We start from the raw sequence: 20,510 nt of genomic DNA, 5'->3' as shown, positions 1-20,510 counted from the left end.
CAAAATGGGTGGCAGGGACCCAAACACTTGGGCCATTTTCCTCTGCTGTTCCTAGGCCATTAGAAGGGAGATGGACTGGAAGTGGAGCAGCCAGGTCTTACAATCCCATGTGGGATGTTGGTGTCATAGGTGGCAATTTTACCTACTGGTGTTACAGTGCTGCCCCCTCCATTTCCTCTTTTATGAATTAGGGTGCCTTCCCACCCTACTACAGAGCTGTTACAAATATACATGGAATAATTGGTAGGACTTTGTGCAAGTCTAAAGGATTATTAGTAATTAGGCATTGTGAGACTCAAATTTATAGTCAGTATAGCCATATACATATATATGAAACATCTTTTTCTGTCTTTCTTATGGCCTCTTCTTTCTGTTCCACTTTCTTGGCAAGTTAATCTGATCCCTGGAGAAAGAGGAAGAGGAGGCAGATCTGAGCGATCAATAAGAACATTAGGTTAAACTGTCTTAGATCAAGTATTTGAATCAATAAGTGTCACACTGTTCTGGGAAAAAAAAAGATTCTAGTTATTTCCAATGGCAAAACTGGCTCTTGGTCACATTAGGTGTTTTTCCTATTATCCCAGTATCTGGCACTTTTTAAACTCTGAACCATTTCCAAAGTGAAGGATTGGAAGGAGAGATGGAGAGACAATAAGACCATAAAGAACAATTCATCAGGGAGATGAGACAAGCTGCTTAATCTTTATAATTCCATATTGCCAATCTGATTAAGGCAATTGATTCTCTACCTCGTGGCTGATAATCAACCAGCTGCCTAAGCAGTGACTATGCACAGTCTTAATCTTATCAGTATTGAAGAATTTTCTTTCTTATTAATATTTATTTATTTAATTGAAAGGCAGATTTACAGAAGAGATAGAGATCTTCCATTTGTTGGTTCACTCTCCAGATGGGCACAACAACCAAGACTGGGCCAGGCTAAAGCCAGGAGTCTGGAACTCTATGCATGTCCCCCATATGGGTGACAGGGCCCCAATCACTCAGACCATCTCCAATTGGAGATGTATCTCCTGGTGTGTTAGTAGTGAGCAAGACAGGAACTGGAGCAGCTGGCACTCAAGCCAGTGTGTTCATGTGAAATGTCAGTGCTGCAGGTAGTGGCTTAACTCACCGCAGCCCAAAGTCAGACGCAGGAATTTGCACCACAGTGCACTGCACTCCTGCTATCAGCAGCCAGCATGGTTCATGGGCAAGCCTAGTGATGCCAAGATGGGAACTACAGTTCCTGCATCCCAGCTGCATGGTCCTTCTGGAGTCCCTTAGCCTCTCTCAGTCAGGTTCCTCAGTTGTGGAGTAGAGCTAGTAACACTGATCTCATGGGTGGTGCTGCAGGAATTAAGTGAGATAATACCAGGCCAGCATCCTGCAGAGCCTAGAACAGGGATGCCTTCAACATGTGAGAACTTGTGTTCATCACAACCATGGAAAGAGAACCATTCTGGAGCAGCAGGGCCTTGCAGAGACAGCAGCTTTGGTGTGCAGAGGGCTAAGAGCCAGGCCTTGGCCTGGCACAATGGCTCAGTGACTAAATCCTTACCTTCCACATGCCAGAATCCCATGTGGGTGCTGGTTCATGTTGGATGTTCCACTTCCCATCCAGCTCCCTGCTTGTGGGCTAAGAAAGCAGTGGAGAATAGCCTAGGGCCTTGGGAACCTGCACCCACATGGGAGATTCTGAAGCTTCTGGCTTCAGATTAGCTCAGTTTCAGTTGTTGCGGGTACTTGGGGAGTAAACCAGCAGAAGGAAGATCTTTTTCTCTGTAAATCTGCCTTTCCAAGAAAATAAATAAATCTTTAAAAAGAGCCAGGCCTTGTTGAGAAGTGTGGTCTCCATGCAGACATCCCTAACACCCAGCACCTACTGTTACCCACACTTGCTCAGCTGCTGGCAGCAGGGCAGTCCCCACTCCTCGGAAGTCTGTGAATCCCTTGGACCTCAGGGGTCTGGTTTGCAAAATCCATGTGCTGCCCAGACCAACAGCAGCAGGAGAACTGTGAAGGCCTCTTCCGGCTCTAAGATTCCAGGGTCCACATGGATAGAGTTTTTCACTTTGAGTTAGTGCAAAGCACCACCTCACAGGCAGAAAGTACATACAAAGGGATCATGAGCATGCTTTTCTTTTCTGTCCTTCAAAGAGAAGCTAGCTTTGAAAGGGAGAGCTTTTCGAGGCTGAGGATTTAGAAACAGAGAGGAAGACTCCCAGCCAGTTAGCCAAAGGTTAGCCAGAGGTTTCTGGTTTTCCTGTTAGGATAGATCTGTTGATACATGGCTCATTCCACAGACTGCAGACAGCGGCTCAGCGTCCACCAAAATGTGGGGGTGACTGCAGGGAATAACAAACACTGCTGCCTGCCTGGGAGATGCTGTAGCTCATCCATCACTGAATAAACACACTTAAGTGCCTACCCTGTGCCCACTTTACACAAAGACAACCCACAAAGATGGACGGCCTCACGGGTGGCACAGCAGAATGTGAGCAGAGGGAACACAGACGCCTGGGGAAACCCAGGCGCAGCCAATGTGCGCTGAGCCCTCGTTGCCTTGCACAGAGTACATGGCAAAGACGCTATTTTCCCTATAGGACATTCCAGTAAGGAGCAGATTCTTTCAAAAGAAGAACCCACGGCTTAGAGGGGAGAACCCGCCCAGGGTGATACACTTCTTCATGAGGGCTGAGGCTAGAACTTGAACCCAGGCTCTCTGATCAAAGATCTATGAGTGTAACGACCATACGGGGATGCTGCTCCATGCAGACAACGGGACTCAGTATTTCAATAAGGAAACAACTTACACGGCCTGAGTCATATTCTCCCAAAGTTACCATGTGTGCATCTGCAGGAGGGCTTAGGAATTCTGGATGGCTTCTTTCTGTTCACGGGACACTGCTATAACCAGAAAGTTCCTGAGGGGCCATTAGGGACCCCTCTTTAAATCTCAGGTCTTTGAGAGCCAATGGTACACACCCTGACTTTGACCAAATGAGAGCGAGCGCTTGTGTGCTGAAGCTTGGGAGGCAACCTGGCCAACCAGGGTTATTTTTGGTTCTGAGATGGCTTTGACGACTTCCACCTCTGACCCCTTGAACCAAAGGTGCCTCCTGGGAAGCGAGGCTGCGGTGACAGAGGGGGGAACACAAAGAACCTGGAACTGGTGGAACTGGGGGGGGTGGGGGGTGGGGGAGCAGAACTGCAAATAATCACAAACAGAAAGAGGCGGGTCACCTTCAGCTAGGAAGTCGCTACTGGTTGGATCCTGGATCTGTGAGATCATTTCTCCTCAATACCAGTTCTCCTCACCCCCTTTCTTCATTCTTCCACTCTCTTTAGGTCCTAGAGCTCCACCACAATTCCAAACACAGCCCCCCTAACCTTTCTCCTACCTCACGACTTGGTCTCATTCGGCTGCGTCTCTGAGTCTGAGAAAAACGCACCTTCCTTGCTTGTCTAAGTGACTAAGGCCTCAGGACAGTCTCACAAAAGGACCCCAGGTCCCTGAACAGTCTGAGCCTCCCGGGACATCCAAGCAGAAAGGGCTTGATTACCATCCAAACTTGGGTTATCTTACGTGATAACTCAAGACACCCAACACAGGTCCCAGGGGTGCATCTGGGGAGTCTCCCCAATTACACACGAGGAAGTCCCTGGGGCCCTGCCTGAAGCCCTGCAGCTCCAGGGAGCTCAGATTGAAATCTGTAATTTGGGGCACTCTGCCCACTCAGCAAATGACATACTGAGGGCACCTGCCCTCCTTCCCCGTGGGTCATGGTGGCCTATCTGGGTCCCATTCAGCACATGGCACTGCTTAAATATGCAGACAGAAAACAGTCCCCGAAGGCTGCAGGCAGAAACACGCCCACCGCCCGGGGCTGCAGTTGGACACTTCCTCTCCCCAGGTAGGTGTTCTGGCATAGACTTTCAGGGTATCCTTGCTGCTCCTTCTCAGACTCCAAGTAGGGTTCAGTCTTTGGTCCTTTTATCTCTTCAACACCCACTCCCACTTCATGGCCTTTTAAAACCATCCATGTGCTCTTGGCTCCCACATTCTTACAACCAATGCATCCTCTCCTCTTACTGCCCACCAGGATTGTCCCAAGCTACCATCTCTTGTGTATTGAATGGAGCATTAAGCTCAGCCTGTCCCACACTGGACATCATTCTGCTATCCCCAATTCTACTTTTATGTCTCAACCAATGGCAACCTCATCCTTCCAGTGTTTCTCAAGCCATCCTTGACTCCTCCTGCTCTTTCTTGCCTTACACCCAAGGCATCAACACCATCTTGTTGATATTTGTGCCCCCCCACCACCACCACACCAAACACTTTAGTGATGGCCAGAAGCCAGGCACTTCTTAACCCACCTCTTCTACTGCCACCATGGTCAATATCATGGTGGCTTCTGCCATCTGGATATTACAAGAGCCCCCACATACCACACTCCCTGCCTTTGTTCCCCTTAAGTCTATTTCCAACCAGCAGCCAAAGCAACCCTTTCAAATCTTGTTGGCTCTTATCGGAAAAATCTGTACTGGCTTCCCATCTGACCAATAAAAGCCAAGGCTATCATGGCTCTTGAGCATTTACCTACCCTGGCTTATTACTGACTAATCACCTATCCCTCTCAGCTTACTCTCACTTCTCTATCACCATGGCTTTTAGCTATTCCTGCCTCAGAGTTTTTGAACTGTTTTCTCTTGCCTGGAATACTCTTCACGCTAGAAGAGACCAACCTCTTCATCTCCTTTGCATCTCTGCCCCAGTGTCACCTTTTCCACACTGCCATTATAGTTTACCATTCCCAACCCTCTTAATTCCTCTTACTCTGCTTTATCCTTTTCAATGGGAGGTATCATCTAACACCTTGCACCATTCAATTACATGGTATGTGTATTACTTGGGGTCCCCTCCTACTATATGTAAATCCTGCGAAGGCAACCATTTATGTCTGTGGCCTGATGGCTGCTAAGTTGCTACAACCAAACTTGCTGCATAGTAGACTCTCAAATACATGGTTGTTTGGTAACTGGGTGAAAGAACAATTATTCTGCCACTTACAGAACATTTTTCCATCTGATGATCCCTTTGAGCCTCCAAACAATGCTGGGAAATAGGTCTTTACATCTTTCAGATGAGAAAACAAACCCAGAGACAAGAAGTCACTTGCCTGGGATTGCTCCAGAGCCAACCTCAAGCCTCTTCCATCCTTGAACTCCTGATCTGTGTATCATCTGCCCACACTAGTGCAATCTCCCCAAAGTCCAGGCCTTCCCATCTCTCTCCTGCCTCTTCGGGCTGGTGTTTTAGCTTGCTAGTGGCCTTCTCTGCAGGTGCACTGCAACAGGCTGTGCATTTTGTCAAGGTTCCTACGTAACATCTGACACAGACATGAAGTCCCGGGCAGCACCTGATCCCAAGACCTCCCCCACAACACAGGAAGAAGAGGGCCTCCTGCTTGCACATGTATCCTAACAGCCAGACACTAAGGGGTGGGAGGCAGCCTCTGTAGACCTCAAGGTCTGGAAGTTAGGAACCGGAACCGACCCACAGCTCTAGGACTTTAAAAGTCACTCCATGTCTTTGTCCTGCAGCTTCCTCAATCAGTAAACCCAAGGTAAGTAACATGAAGCCATTTCAAACAGCTCGTGGAAAAATGGAATGAAAAGATAAGTGTATTTTAGTGGGAAAAAAAAGTTTGAAATGGATGCACAGCTTTTCTACAACACACTTTTTCCATGAACTTTTTGAAGTACCCTTGTATCCTGTCTCAGAGGGACTGATGGTCTGCATTTATTACCACAGCACCAGCGTGGGGTGAACACAGCCAGCATTAGCTTTGAGCACTTCTGCATGGTTCCACATCTTTACCTCACTTGACACCTGCTACCCTGTGAACTGCTACTGTCACTGCCATTCCTACAGGAGGCACTGATATTCAGAGAGGTCCGGAGTTTACACAGTTCAAGGTCGCCCTCCTAGGGGATTAGGTATTTCTGCTTCTGGGAGGCCTCAGGTACCCTGGGCCACAGGCAGGCTCCCTGCAGCCAGGCACAGTTCCACACCATAGGGTTAAGGGAGGCTGTAAAATCGCCAACTTGCTTGATCTGCTTCGTAAGTCCACAGCTCCCAGGCTGGCAGAAAAGACGACACTGAGCAGTAACTACATCAGCCACAGCAAATGGACCCAGGTGGGGAGGGGACAGGAAGTCTCAACACCTGCCCACTCCCATCTCCATCCATGTCTCCCCTGTACCAGACCTGCTCCATTGATTGAGCTGAGTTCCAGCCACTTGGAGGGCAAATCAGTGGATGGAAGATCTTCCTCTCTGTCTCTCCTTCTCTCTGTTATACCTGACTTTCCAGTAAAAATAAATAAAAATACTTTTTAAAAGGAAAAAGAAAAAAAAACCTCTGTAATTCTTTCTGGATCAATTAACCCCACCTGTGACACACGAACTCTAGGAGGGCAGCAAGCAGGTGACCTTGATCCTCAAGCCAGCAGGACATGGGGTGCTGAAAAGGGCTGAGGAGGGCATTGGGGAAGGTCGGGGTGCTCCTTGGTAACAAAAACTCTTAGAGGTATCAGAGAAAGAGGAGGGTGACTGACACACTTCTCCTGCACTGAGGCAGCAGGAGCTGGGATTAGGAAAAACAACGCCACGTGCCACCCAGAAAACAAAGATCAGTTAATCTGTGCTACCTCACCCTCCAAGTCTGGCACCCGTGCTGTTTTCTTAGATTTCAATCACCTCTCCTCCCAGCTGCCTCTCTGATTTGCTTTCAGATGTTAATACACGGGGGAACTGTTAATTTGATTCTGCATTTAGCACACCTGATCTTCCCAGTAATTGTTTTCATTGGCTCAGCCACACTTCTAGTGGGGGCCCACTGCAGGCTTCCGGACTGACAATTATTTTACCAGGAGCTGTGTAGGAAAACCAGAGACCTTTCAGCCTCCTCCTCCTGAACTCACCTCCAAGCTGCCATCAGGGATACAGGCTCCCAGCCTCCTCCAGGCTCCAGGTGTGAGCTTTGCCATTGTGGTGGATGAGCGTGGAGCCGAGAATCCACAAACTGCGCGACTCTGGGTGGCGCCTTGTTCTGCTCTGGGCCTCAGTGGCCCCATCTGTGAAATGTGAGACTTCAGCCAGGTACTCACTTGGGATGAGATGTGGAAAGCCAAGCTGCCATTTGCTGTCTTGGTGACTCTAGAGAAGGGACTACATCTCCTGGCCTCAGATCCTTCTTGAGCAGAATGGGAATAAGAATACCCTAAGCAAATGGCATTCCCAGGATCCCCATTCCTTCCCAGCCTGTTCCACACTGCAGCCCACACAGCACACTTCTGATCACAGCCTCCCCCTCCTGAAAAGCTTTCAAGGGCTCTCTTGTGTCCTTGGGTAAAGACGGACGTTAACTTGGCAGATGCCTGTTCTATTCTGGGATGACCTCCTTCCCACACCGGCCACTTCTCCTTCTCACATTCCTCCCCTCTGCCACAGTCCCTTTGCATACGCTGATTGCATACATGCAGCGCTGCTCTTCCTGCCTTTCCCACCCAACTGGTCACTCTTTCGCCTCACTCAAACTTCACTTCCTTAGCAAAGCCTCTCCCTGCTGCTGGTCACATCAAGAGCCTCAGTGGAGATTTTTACAGCCCCAAGGATCTCTCCCATGTAGCGATTGCTACAGCTGCATGATTATTTGCACAGTGAACAGGCTACCACCCAACAATAGTAAACACTGTACCACCAATGTCTATATGTCCGGGACCTCCCAGCAGCCCTAAGAATTAGATCTCATGATAATTCTCACCTAATGAAGGAGAAGGCTAACTCAAGAGAGGAAGGTAACTGGTACCACACAGGTAACGAGAGCCCAATTCCCTCCCCTCTCCAAATTCTGGTTATTTGCAGATGATGTAAAAAACCTATCATTCACAAGGCAAGGCTCAGGAAGCAGACGCTGAAACAAAGCTGGCACTGCTTACCCACTTAATACAACAGCGACAACTGCCAAAGCACACAGAGCAAGACGCTGTGGCCAACACCATCCTGAGGACTTCTATCTGATTTAACTCATCTTGTCCTCCAAGCCACCTTGGCAGGGCATGTTGCCATAATCCCCATTAAATGGGAAAATGAGGCCAGGAAGGATTAATGGACTTGTCTAAGGTCACCTGGCCCACAGGTGACGGACGCTAACTCCAAAGCTCAGGAAAACCCCAGATGCACCAGGCTTAGTCAACACCACAGTGGAACTGGGATAAAGTCCCACTACGTTGGATTTCCACATTCTGTTCCACCAGTGAGATAGTCCATGCCTCCTGCAGTACTGGGCCTACGCAGTCAGGTGAGGGATCCACAAGGCTGTCCCTGGGGCACCACAAAGCTGGCCACTGCCCTACGGCTTTGCCAGGTTGCAGGCTACACTATGATCTGATCAGGGACAGCTAGACAGTGATTCCAGGGCAGCCAGCAAGGGGGATGGAGGCTGGATGGTTTAAAAGATCCAATGGGACCAATGAGGCACCACAGAAGCTTAAATCTCTACCTGCATCCCCATATGGTTGACAGTTCGTGGATATGTTAACTTGTTTCTCTGCTTCACGGTCAGTTTCCTGCTATTATGCCTAGGAAAGCACTGGAAGACGGACCAAATCCTTGGGCCCCAGCACCCACAGGAGACCCCGAAGAAGCTCTAGGCGCCTAGCTTTGGAGTGGCTCTGGCCATAGCAGCCATTTGGAGAGTGAACCAGTGAATGGAAGACCTCCCCTCTCTCTCTGTCTCCTCTCTCTCTGCAAATCTGCCTTTCAAACAAAAATAAATCTTTGTTTAAAAAGTAAAATAATAAATAAAAAATATCCATGATCATTTACTATAAGGTAATATTTGAAAACATTTGGGAAAAGGGAATCAAACAATATTTTGATGCAAAAAAGTTGAATTCGTTACTTAGGTTTTAAATAATATGTATTTTCAGTCGATTTTTAAAAAAGAATTATTTTCATTTTTTTCCCCATTGCAAAGCCAGATATACAGGGAGAAAGCTCTTCCATCCATTGGTTCACTCCCCAAGTGGCCACAGTGGCTGGAGCTAAGCCGATCCAAAGCCAGGAGCCAAGAGCTTCCTCTGAGTCTTCTGCATGGGAGGGGCCCAAGGACTTGAGCCATCCTCTACTGCTTTCTAGGCCACAGACAGGCAGAGGGATGGGAAGTGGAGCAGCTGGGATACAAATCAGCGCCCACATGGGCTCCTGGTGGATGTAAGGTAAGGATTTAGCCACTATCACACTGGGCCCTTTGTGAGTTTCTTAAAGACCCTTCATATACACAAATTTCTAAAAAAAAAAAAAAACCTGCACCAAAATAAATGTATCTTTTAATTCCATTTCTCCACACTTTTTGAAGACCTCTCTGAACATACACATACACACAGATGTATGCACACTCAACTGGAACCAACAACTGCATCTCCAGCCCTACCTTCTAGCCCACACATGACCCAGGGCTACTCCAGCACTCTCCTGGGATCCTCGCAGAGGTTCCAGCACAGACTCTGAAGCCCAAACGCCAACTCTTAGAAGTTGGCATCTGGAACCAGCCTCCCCATGCCACCTTCACTTTCCTGAGACTCCATTTCCTTCCCCAGGAAAACAGCAAGAAAGAAAATGCCTACTTTAAAAGAACAGGATGGACATGAAATGGTGGAAGGCCTAGCAAGCACTGGCTCAGCCACTAGCAGCTCCCCCTATGGATGAAGTGCAGGAGATGGTGGAGAAGAGGCAGGTACACAATACAATTTTCCCAAAATGTTCAGTGTTTCAGATTCAAATTTTGGCCAGGCTAGAGAGCTTCACAGCTACTCATTGTTAATCCGTCTCCCTTTCATACCAAACGACAGCCTCAGAAATCACACAGACAAAAGATGACAGTGAATGACACGAACAAGCTCCCGGGCCAAACACTTCAAAGCCACTGTGCAATTTTCATCCTCACATTCTAGGAGGTGTTTGGTGGAAGCCACACTGCCGAGTAAAAATCTGGCCCACTCCCTTGGAAGCCATAGCACCACAGGCAAATGTGCTAAACACTCTGCTCCTTGATTTGTTAATCTGTAAAGTGGCAAGAAGAGTAGCTGCTTCATGAGGGCGTTCAGATGGTTAGCTCTCTACTCACATTTGTGCCCCTCTAGGAGAGAAATTATGATGGGCAGTGTCTGCCTAACTGGAGGCTATAATTCCCAGCCTCACTGAATGTAGCTGAAGCCATGTTGCCTGGGTTTAGGGCATCAGAATGTGGAAGGAATTGGGGCTGGCATTTTAGCATAGCAAACTAAGCCCCACCTGTGGCACCAGCTCCTCATATGGGCATTGGTTCAAGTCCTGGCTGCTCCACTTCCCATCCAGCACTCCGCTAATGGCCTGGGAAAGCAGCAAAGGATGGCTCAAGTCCTTGGGCCCCTGCAGCTATGTGGAAGACCTGCCTTTGGACCAACCCAGCTCTGACCATTGTGGCTATTTGGGGAGTGAACCAGCAGATGGAAGATTACCCTCTCTCTCTGTAAATCCATTTTTCCATTAACAATAAATCTTGTTTTTTTCAAGGGAAATTGTATTTTACTTTTTTAACAAAATATGGAAGAAGTTGATATTTCTTCCTAGCCTACCCTATAAAAACCTCCTACACCAACCTCCATTTTGTCTATTACCTCCAATCATAGAAGTTCCTGGAAGATACATGTTGTAACTGACTGGACCCCCCACTACTGACTTCTGCAGACAGAGCACCTACCTCACCCCCTCACCAGGCCCCCGCTTTACAACATGAGTGGCCAAAAAGAAAAGAAAAGAAAAAAAAAAAACTTGTATTGGGTTCTTCCCCTCAGATGCTAACATTTATGCATGCATAAGTTACCATCACCTTAACTGCTACAGAAATGGTTCCATGGACTCAGAAGTCAACTAGAAGCTGAAAAACTGGAGAGCCATGTAACACAGCAGTGAAACACCTGGTTAAGCTATTGCCTGTGATAATCTAGAAAGCAGAGCTCATGCCTGCTGAGCCTTTAGGCTTGAAAGAAAAGAGGTAGGAAAAATAATGGTTCCAGATTATGCTGGCGATTCCTGGCTGAACCAAGCAAGGTATGATAACAGGCAAGGACTGAGGCCCAAGCTCTGCCAGGTTGCAAGTAAAATCAGAAAGGAATAGTGGAGAGATGAAAAAGCAATTAATTATTTTTAAACCCCAAACCATAAGAGGAAAACCCTGAAAAGTCTTAAGTAAAATATCTGATTAGAAATAGAAGCTTCTCCTTTAAGCCTGATGGCCTCAGGATAGCAGTCATTTAATGGAGAGAGAAAGAAGTATGGAGACACAGAAGCAAACAATTTAAAAAATATCATCCAGGCTAGGGAATCAAGTCTAGGAAGTAACTTTGCATGAGACTACTGAGTCATTAGGGATCGCAGATGAAAATCCTGCTTGGTTGTTTAGACACTTGCATTGGCAGACCCTAGAAGCCTGGATTTTCAGTTTTGTGCCTTTACAACATTACACCAATTCTTGGACCTCTGACAGGTCAAGGTTAGAACAGATTCAGCGCTTCCAAGGAAAAAATGCTCCCTAAGACCCAAGAAGAACAAAGACAACTTTCCCTCAGGTAGAGGTAGGAGTGTGGAGAACAACGGATGAGGAAATGGATTTTCATGTAGGAACCACACCCACTGCCAGGGCACAACACACAACAGCTAACCAGGACCGGAAGGCTATGGGTCTCTCACTCTCTCCAAGTGGGCATCTCACTGTGGTTCCTTTGCCCTGCTCCAAGCGGCATGAAGATGTGGAGCAGACAATGTGCTCATCTGATTCGTTCCTGAACTGTGGAAGAGCCAGATTGAGGGCAACGCAAGGGACAGAACGCTGCTCAGGGATCCTCAATTTGAAGTTGGGAACAGCGATCAGGTGGCATTTGGGTGCCTGCTTTAGGAAGGACCAATGACATATGAGTGCACACTGTGGAGATGCTAGCCTGCTGCACCTTCCTTAAGACTCCCCAGAGCTCTTTTTCCTCTATCGACAGTTTGGGTGCTTGTGCCAGGAACACGTCCAAAGTCCCATGTTCAAGTCAAAGCAGGCAAACCCTGTGAATAAATCTTGGTACCTAAATGACCATCTCACTTTGCCCTACCCCATCCTCTCCTTGTCACACCTAAGTAGGTAAGAAACATCCTTCTATCCTGTTATAGGCTGATGAGATTTAGGGTTGTCTTTTACAAGTGCTGATGCAGTGATGAAATTACACAGAGCGATCTACAGGGTGCCTGGCATGGAATAAGCTGCACAAGTGTGGTTGTGATGATGACAATGCCCACTGGACAGATAGGGACACTGTGGCTCACAGGTGTGTCTGACTCCAGTCAATTACTGTTTACCCATCTTCCATTGACCTCTTGGCAGATGATAATCAGACCCATTTTACAGATGGGTCTGGTGCCTGGCTTGAGGTCATAGACTCAGAATTACTCCTTAAGGCAAGGCTGTCAGCACCCCACCCTAGACCCCTAGCCTCCAAGGTGGCTCGCTGCTCTTGCTATGGCTGTATGTTTCAGGAAACACCCAAGTTGCAGCGTGCCCAGCACTTGACTGTCAAGTCTGCACAATGAACCAAATAACCCTCCACTGACCCAAATCCCGAGTTTTTAATTTACACTGAGCCAGTTAATTAAAAATGTGCTCTGAGAGTGCAGACGCTGCCGGGGCTGGCTCCTGAGATAGCATTTGCCGTTTCTCTTACCAGACCAGGCCTCTTTTATGACAATTTTTTTTTTTGTCCAGCCAGCACAGCAACGCCACACTACGGAACAGCATATCCAGATCCGGGACACGAAAAGTGCTGAGCAAGCGTTTGCTGCCAATTCAGGATCCACAAATTCACAGAGGAGCATAGGACCTGAAGGCCAACCCACCTTCCCTCCCAGAGCCAGGGAGCCAGTGCTGGCAGACCTAGGGCTCGTGTTAATTAATGTTTATGAAGTGGCTGGGGATCCCTGAAATGAAAGACGCTGTTCAGAATCCCCAAGGCAGCATTCTTCTTGCCAGCTCCAAGAATCTGCTTTTTAAGGAAGCCCTCTATTATCAAGTGCCTACTGTGTGGCTGGTGTTTTCACAAACTCTATCTGAGCTAATCCTTTAATTGCCCTCTGTGGGAGGTTTGGGTTTTCTTCCTTTTACATTTTTTTTTAAATCGTCACTGTACAGATGAGAAAAGCAGATTCAGCAAAAAAAAAAAAAAAAAAAGTCACCTGCTAGGAAGTAAACAGGGTCAAACTCCCAGTCTAGATCTTTCTGGGGATGAGTGAAACTTTTCCAACATTGCCTCTTCTAGGCTTACCCTCAAATTCTACATTTCAAATAAACTTTTATTCTGGAAAACCTATGGCTTTCTTTAAGTACATGATTTGCACACACAAACATACAGATTTTAAGTTCATGAGAACATATGTGTTGGCAGATACATATTCCTGTGTACTCACACCCCTACCAACACAAGGAACATTTTCTACCACCCCAGAAACTTTGTTGGTATTCTTCCCTAAAGATGCCTTTTAAATTAGAAAATGCAGTAAGACAAAAATAAATAGGCTCCTATACTTTGATCAAAACCATCTTATTGTGACCTTGACTGTGGGGTTGTGCCCCTAACGTCAGTACTAAGGAGGCTACCCCAAACTATTGGGCCTGAGACTCTCCCAGAGGGAATCCACTTGAACTTCGGTGCCCTGGCTGGCTCCACCCACACTAAGCAGATAAGGTGAGCTGATTGTGCCTGGGCCATCACACCTACCACCATCATTTTAGCCACAAGGTGTGTTAGGCAGCAGGCTGTAATATCCTTAGAATGTGTCACTTCATGATCCTTGTAACTATCCCCTCTCTCACAGTTGAGGAGTCGAGAACTGAGAAAGGTCAAGTAACATACCTAGGAACACAAAGCTACACTAGAACAGCCCTGACACTCAACTCCAGGAGGTCTGACATCAGAGTCCACCGCCTCCCCTCAACAAATGACTCGGACAGACAGAGCTGGCCAATTTTAAATCCCCAAGACTGAACCCACTGGTTACATCCACTTAGCAGCTGTGGCCATCCTACAGGCTCGTGCTAGACTGGCTGAGATGGAAGGAGATGAACAAGAATGGAGGAGTGGTTTGTCCCAAGATGCCTGGAAACCATTCTAAAGCCAAGTCTTCAAGGACCAGAGGGAGCTGGCCAGCTCCGAAGGGGCGTAAGGTCCCAGGATGGACAATACATGCAGGGCCCGGCGCGGTGGCGCAAGTGGTTAAAGGTCCTCGCCTTGCACCCCCGGGATCCCATATGGGCGCCGGTTCTAATCCCGGCAGCCCCGCTTCCCTTCCAGCTCCCTGCCTGTGGCCTGGGAAAGCAGTCAAGGACGGCCCAAAGCTTTGGGACCCTGCACCCGCGTGGGAGACCCAGAAGAGGCTCCTGGCTTCGGATCGGCATAGTATCGACCCGTTGCGCTCACTTGGGGAGTGAATCATCGGATGGAAGATCTTCCTCTCTGTCTCTCCTCTCTGTATATCTGCCTTTCCAATAAAAAAATAATAAAAAAAATAAATCTTAAAAAAAAAAAAAAAACAGAAAGACAATACATGCAAAGGCATAGGAAGCACTTCTGTCCATTCTTCCTCCTTTAGCGCTGACAAGATCAGTTCAATCAAATGTTTAAAACCCACAGTAACATCAGTTTTCGCTGAGTCTCTTAGATGTAACCACAGATCTTTGAAACACCTGGGAACCAACAGAGCCCTGACAGGCTTTTGTATCCCCACAGAGCTCATGCCTTAAAGCATAAGGGTATGCTTTCTTTTTCTTTTTTTTTTTTTCCTTTTTTTATCAGCCAATTCATGCACTCTCTTCAAGGCAATTAACTTTTGTTTCCTGTAGCTGGTTTTGTGGTTCCTTGGGCTTGGCACTGTAGCAGCAGCGAAACAGAGGGGTGGACAGGTGCAGAGATGGCGGCCAGAGGGAGTAACCGAGGTAGACTTACAAAGAGGATCCAAGAAACGCAAACAGCAAACGCCTCTATCAGGCTCTCAGCTCAGCTGCACAGGCATCTAACAAGCTCCAACTGTGTACCAGGCCTTCCAGGAAAGGGATATTTTAAAAAAAAACTGATAAAAACATAAAAGTCAGTACTCCCCTGACCAGTGTGCTAGGAACAAAAGCATACAAATTGGGACAAAAAAGGATGCCAGGTTGTGAAGCGTCTGTTCCACTGTGTGGGGCAATCAAGGGTTAGTAAGAGGGAGAGTCTGTACCCAAGAGTCATGGAAACAGAAGCCAACCACCCTGCATGCAAATAAGCAGAATTGTCAGACCCCTGTGCCTTGGTTTCTACCTGTGGATATGGGGAGACAATTTTTTTTAAAGATTTACTTATTTTTATTGCAAAGTTAGATATACAGAGAGGAAGAGCTTCCATCCAATGATTCAATCCCCAAGTGGCTGCGTGGTCGGAGCTGAGCCGATGTGAAGCCAAGGAGCCAGGAGCTTCTTCCAGGTCTCCCACGTAGGTGCAGAATTCCAAGGCTTTGGGCTGTCCTGGACTGCTTTCCCAGGCCACAGCAGGGAGAGGATGGGAAGAAGAGCTGCCAGGATTAGAACTGGTGCCTATATGGGATCCTGACGTGCAAGGTGAGGACTTTAGGCTATCAAGCTGGGCCTACAGGGAGACAATCTTAGCATCCTTTCCTAGGGAAACGTTCGAATCCAATGGGCTTAGTGCTGGGTAAGCTTGTTAGTACTTCTGCCCCCAGTGTTTGCTCAATCTCTAGCACCTGGAAACTGCTCAATCAAAAGTGATGAATAACATGGATTCACAAATGAGCAACCGATGTGATTGAGTTTAAGGGGTGGAGGGGTGGAGGATCTATTATGTAAGGAATGCTCTCCTTAATAAGGCTTGCACATCAGAAAGACTGCTGCGTCAAACAGTAGGTTTGACGTTTAAATGTACAGTTGAGATGCCTACGACACTCATCACTCCTTCCTCACCTCTCCTGCCCTTTTAAAGGAGCCTAGAGCAACGAGATGAAGAGATCACAATGAAATGACAGCGTCTCTCGTGCCAGGGAAGGCTGCAGAGGCCCTGGACGCCAGGAGTGGAGCTCTGTGGTGTGGGGAAGACTGTGACAGCAGTAAATCCAGCTGGCACACACCCCGCCCAAAGCAAGGCTGTGGGTTTCTCCTTCCTTAAGTGATACTTACTCCCCAAACAGCAAACACTGTCTTTAGAAGACAGGAAGATCATACAAGTCAAGCCGTTGAATAAACAAAAAGCATCAGCTACCAAAACAAGCCCACAGGGCTACTGGAGGACCTGGGGGGGTGGGGGGGTGAGTAGGTGTCACCTCTGCAGCCCCCTGGCTTTAGGGGCTCAGTCAGGATCGCAACTTACAGAGGAGGACAGATTTGCCCCACAGGGGGAGTTGACGCCAAGGGACATGGAGGGAGCAGCGGCCAATGAGGAACAGCCTAATTCAGGGCGGTGGGGGGTGGCCACACTGGGAAGCCACGGTGGGAAGTCGATGAGACCCCCCCCCCTCTGCACTTTTTGGCTGGGGTAGGGTCCAAACCAGGAGCCATCCACCACCACCCACCTCCCGCGAGCTCGGCTTTCCAGGTGAATCCCTCGTTTGGAGAAGCCCTCCCAGAGTGCAGGACGGCCTTCTCGCCAGGTGCTTCCACTTCCCCTCCAGACTTCACGTGTGTGCGAGGGGGTGGGGGCGCTTGAGGGCTCGAGACCTCCGCAAGGCGGCTGATTGATGTAGGGGAGAGGCCCTGGGATAAAGATCCCGGGGTGCGCGGATCCCACCGGCACCCCGACCCGCTCTGCTCCTCCCCCGCCGGCGATCCCACCCAGGCACGAAAGGAGGTCGAGGGCGACACGGGCGCTCCCCCGGCACAGCTGCTCGCCACCCCGTACACTCTCGAGCGAACTCGCGCACCTTAGGCACCCCCGGGGGCTGCGCCGTGCCCGCTGCCTCTCGCCTCGGGTGCTGGGGCAAACTGGGCAGGCAGGCGGGCAGGCACCGACTTGAACGAGATCCGCCCAGCGAGGCCGCGTGCTTTTCGGCTCCCACCACTCAACCTCCTGCCAAACCGCCCAATATGTAGCAAAGTTTGATTTCGCTTTTGGCTTCTCCAGTTACGCTTCTGCCATTTCCTGTGGAAAATTGAGGCTTTGAAGTGTCTGGCTCTGGCTTTCCCCGACAGCTCGGGACCGCCGGCGCGAGTCCCGAGGAACCCAGCGCCACGGCTCCACCCCTCCGCCGTCGCGGGAGCTGCGGGTTCGAATCCAGCCAGCTCAGACGCCCGCAGCAGGGCGACGGAACCTGCTGAGAGCCACGCCCTCCGCTGCCGAGCCCCTACCTGAACCCAGCCCCACACCCTCCCTGCCCGGGTCTCTGGAGGCGCCCCGAAAGCCACGGGGTGACAGTCTCAGCTCCCCCAGCAGAGGGCAGCGAGGGCTGGAGGACGAAGGGCTGTGTCCATTGCGCAGCCCCCAGCCCAGGGCGGGGGGGGGGGGGGGGGGGGGGGGAGGGTAGGGAGGAAACTGCCTTGGAAAAACTTGGAGTGACAAGTCGACACACTGCCCCCACATCTTCCCCCCGACCATTTCTGGGCCTAGAGAACCATGTTGGATCTTTCCACCTTTCCCACCGCGGGCCCTACTTCTCCCAGCGCACCCACGGTGTCCCCCGAGGGCAAGGGCGAGGCATAAGAAACCAGGTGGCCAGGAGAGGGGGCGCGCCTCCGCACAGGTCCTTCTAAGCCAAACTCGTCAAGTCAGGAGTCACCTTCAAGGTCGAAAGAAACGGTCCCAGTGTAAGGCCCGACCCAGTGTACTCGGCGCCAACAATCGAACCTGCTCCAAAAACTGGTACTGGCTCTCCCCCATCGCCGGCCGGGGGCAGCCTTGGGCCGGCTCCGCCCCACCCCGGGGGCGGGACTGCGGGGCACCTCAGCAGCCGCGTCGGGTACGGGTACCAAGCGCAAGGGGGACACCCCTGGGTCTCTGGCCGCTTCCTCCCCAGTCTCAACTCTCCCCGTTCAGAGCCCTGAGACCGCGGCGGGTGGCCGGAAAGGCGCTGGGCCAGGGAGGGGGACCCGAGGCAAACTTGCGGCGCGAGTTGACCGAGTTGGGCGCGAGGGGGCGGCCACTCACCGCTGGCGTTCTTCCCGCAGATGAGGTGCTGGTAGGGCTGTAGGAGCCCCCAAATCTCCGAGTCGTTGTTGACCGTGTGTTCCAGGGTCTCCACAGTGAACTTGGGAGCCTCCTGCAGCGCGTGGTGGTGGTAGTGGTGGTGGTGGTTGGCGACGGGGGCCGCGGCCGGCGGGACTGCGGCGGTGGCAGAGGCGGTGGCGGCGGTGGCTGCTGGCGGGGCGCAACAGCTGCTGCCCCCGCTGGCGCTGCTAGCTGCGCTGCAGGCGCCACCGCTCGCCGCTCCCGCTCCGGGCGCCTCCCGCTCCTTCTCGGCCGCCGAAGCCGCCCCGGGGCCCGAGCTAGGGCCTGGGCCCGGGCCGGCGCCTGAGCCCGGGCCGCTGCAGCTGCGGGGCAGCCCGGACGCCACGACCCGCGCGTAGATGTCCCGGAAGAGGCTCTCCATGCAGGCCGTCAGGTAGATGGCTGCGTGCTCGTGGATGCGCAGCGCCACGCGGCTGTCCACCATCCAGCGGTACACGCGGCCCACGGAGAAGGTGAGGCCGCAGCGCGCCGACTTGCCACGGCCCAGGCGGTCGCCTCCGGCGCTGCTCATGTTGTAGAGGGACAGCGCGGCCAGCGCGGCCGCCGTGCAGTGCGCCGCCAGGCCCCAGGACAGCACGATCTCCATGGCGCTCTGGATCTCGTACTTGGTGCACTTGGCGAAGCGCAGGCTTAGGCGCTGCGCCTCTTTGGCAATGCGCACCAGCGCCCGGCTCACCAGCATCGACAGCTTGGCCAGCGCGTCCTTCGGCAGGCCGCCAGGGGCCGCGGGGCCTGCCCGGGGATCCCGCGAGCGCAGCAGCAGCGTCTCGAGCTCCTGGAGGGTCCAGGGGACCTCGTCGAGGTCCGGCAGCAGCCGCGAGCAGTGCTGGCCGGCGCAGTCCAGCCCCTCGGAGTCTTCCACCAGGGCAGTGTTGACGGTATCAAAGCTGTTGTGCCGGCTGTGCATGGAGTCAGCTAGAGGCGGCCAGCAGCTCCCGCCATACGGGGACGCCGGGTGCGAGTCGGAACAGCAGAGAGACAAATTGGAGGAGCGCACAGAGTCCGCCGCGCCACCATAACCCGAGTCCAGTGTCAGATCCTCCAGCGTTCGCACCACGGGCTTCTTACCTCTCCTGGCCATCTCTGCGCCACTTCATGCTGCGGCCGCCGGGGAGGCGAGGCCAAGGAGCGGCGGGCAGCGCGCGGGGCGCGCCGGGGAGAGCCGAGCCCGCACCGCCTCGGCTCACTTTTCCACCAGGCGCCGCCAGCCCGTGTCACTACTTTCCGCTGCCTCCCCGAGCAGCCTCCGTTGGGATACGCCGGGCAGCGCCTCTGGTCATCTTCCAGAGTCCGGGCTGGGATTGAGGGGCGCGGTGAGGAGCGTGCCAGGCCAGGAGGGAAGCTCTCGTCAGGACTCGCCCCGGCTCTTCCAGAAAGGAAAAAAAAAAAAAAAAAAACAAGTGTCTGGTCGGCTCCTTCCTGGGAGCCCGGAGCGGCGCAGAAGCCACCGGGTGCCGGCCCCCGTCGCGGCAGGACTGCTGGCTCCCCGGCTGCCCGCTCCGGCCCGTCCTCGCTCGGCGCCCGCCCGCCCCGCACTGGAGCTCAGCCGCGGCCGAAGCCCAGCAAACCCCGGGCAGCCAGCGGGGCTGGCGTATGCAAAGCAGGCCCCGCGGAGGGCCAATGGGATCAGGGGATGCTAATTATCTCGCGCCGGTATTTTTTTTTTTTTGGTGGGGGGAGGGTGACATTCCTGTTCTCCATGCGGCCCCGCCCCCAAACCACGCCAGGCGGTGACCAAGGCTGCGGGCAAGTGGGGAGCGGCGGCCCGAGGCTGGGGGATGGAGGAGGCACCTGGGGACCCGTGGGAGCACAGCAACGCGGAAACTGGCACCCTACAGCTGACACCCCGCTCAGGATCCTGGCTTTCGTGCCGGCGCTGGGTGTCGGGCAGGTGCTCCAGTGGCTCTGGAAGGGTCTGCCTAGTGTGGCTTTCTGCCCCTATCTACATTTCAGACTTCATTTTCCTTATTTTTGTTTGTTCCGTATTTTCTATTTCCTGCGCCCCTCTCTACCTACTACTTAGTGTACCAAACCCATGAATCATCCCGGTTTGCTCCAGAGTAGAAGGACAGGGTTTGGGTGGGCAGAGGGGCCAAGACCATGGCGGAGGCCAGCCACCTGTCACCAGGGCTTAGCCAGGAGGAGCCTGTGTCCATGCTTCAG

The 20,510-nt window shown here is 51.6% G+C and overlaps 1 protein-coding gene across 3 annotated transcripts in view; it reads right to left on the bottom strand.

Moving 5' to 3' along the window:
- BTBD11 (BTB domain containing 11) overlaps nt 1-19,870 on the bottom strand; it is a 259,542-nt gene extending 239,672 nt beyond the window's left edge. For 2 of the 3 annotated variants that reach the window (XM_040985026.1, XM_040985042.1), the window contains exon 1: nt 18,267-19,870. In XM_040985026.1, the coding sequence (XP_040840960.1) occupies nt 18,267-19,428 (1,162 nt within the window). In that variant the 5' untranslated portion in view covers nt 19,429-19,870. Of the gene's footprint in view, nt 1-18,262 lie in introns of all 3 variants that reach the window. The other variant, XM_040985034.1, reaches the window with a different exon arrangement.
- Nucleotides 19,871-20,510: the final 640 nt, after the last annotated feature.

The sequence above is a fragment of the Ochotona curzoniae genome, unplaced genomic scaffold (genome assembly GCF_017591425.1).
Source record: "Ochotona curzoniae isolate NIBS_2020 unplaced genomic scaffold, NIBS_Ocur_1.0 contig_1014, whole genome shotgun sequence".
NCBI classification, from domain to species: Eukaryota; Metazoa; Chordata; class Mammalia; order Lagomorpha; family Ochotonidae; genus Ochotona; species Ochotona curzoniae.
Note: the sequence above shows the minus strand (reverse complement) of the source record. Positions and strands in the feature narration are given on the sequence as shown.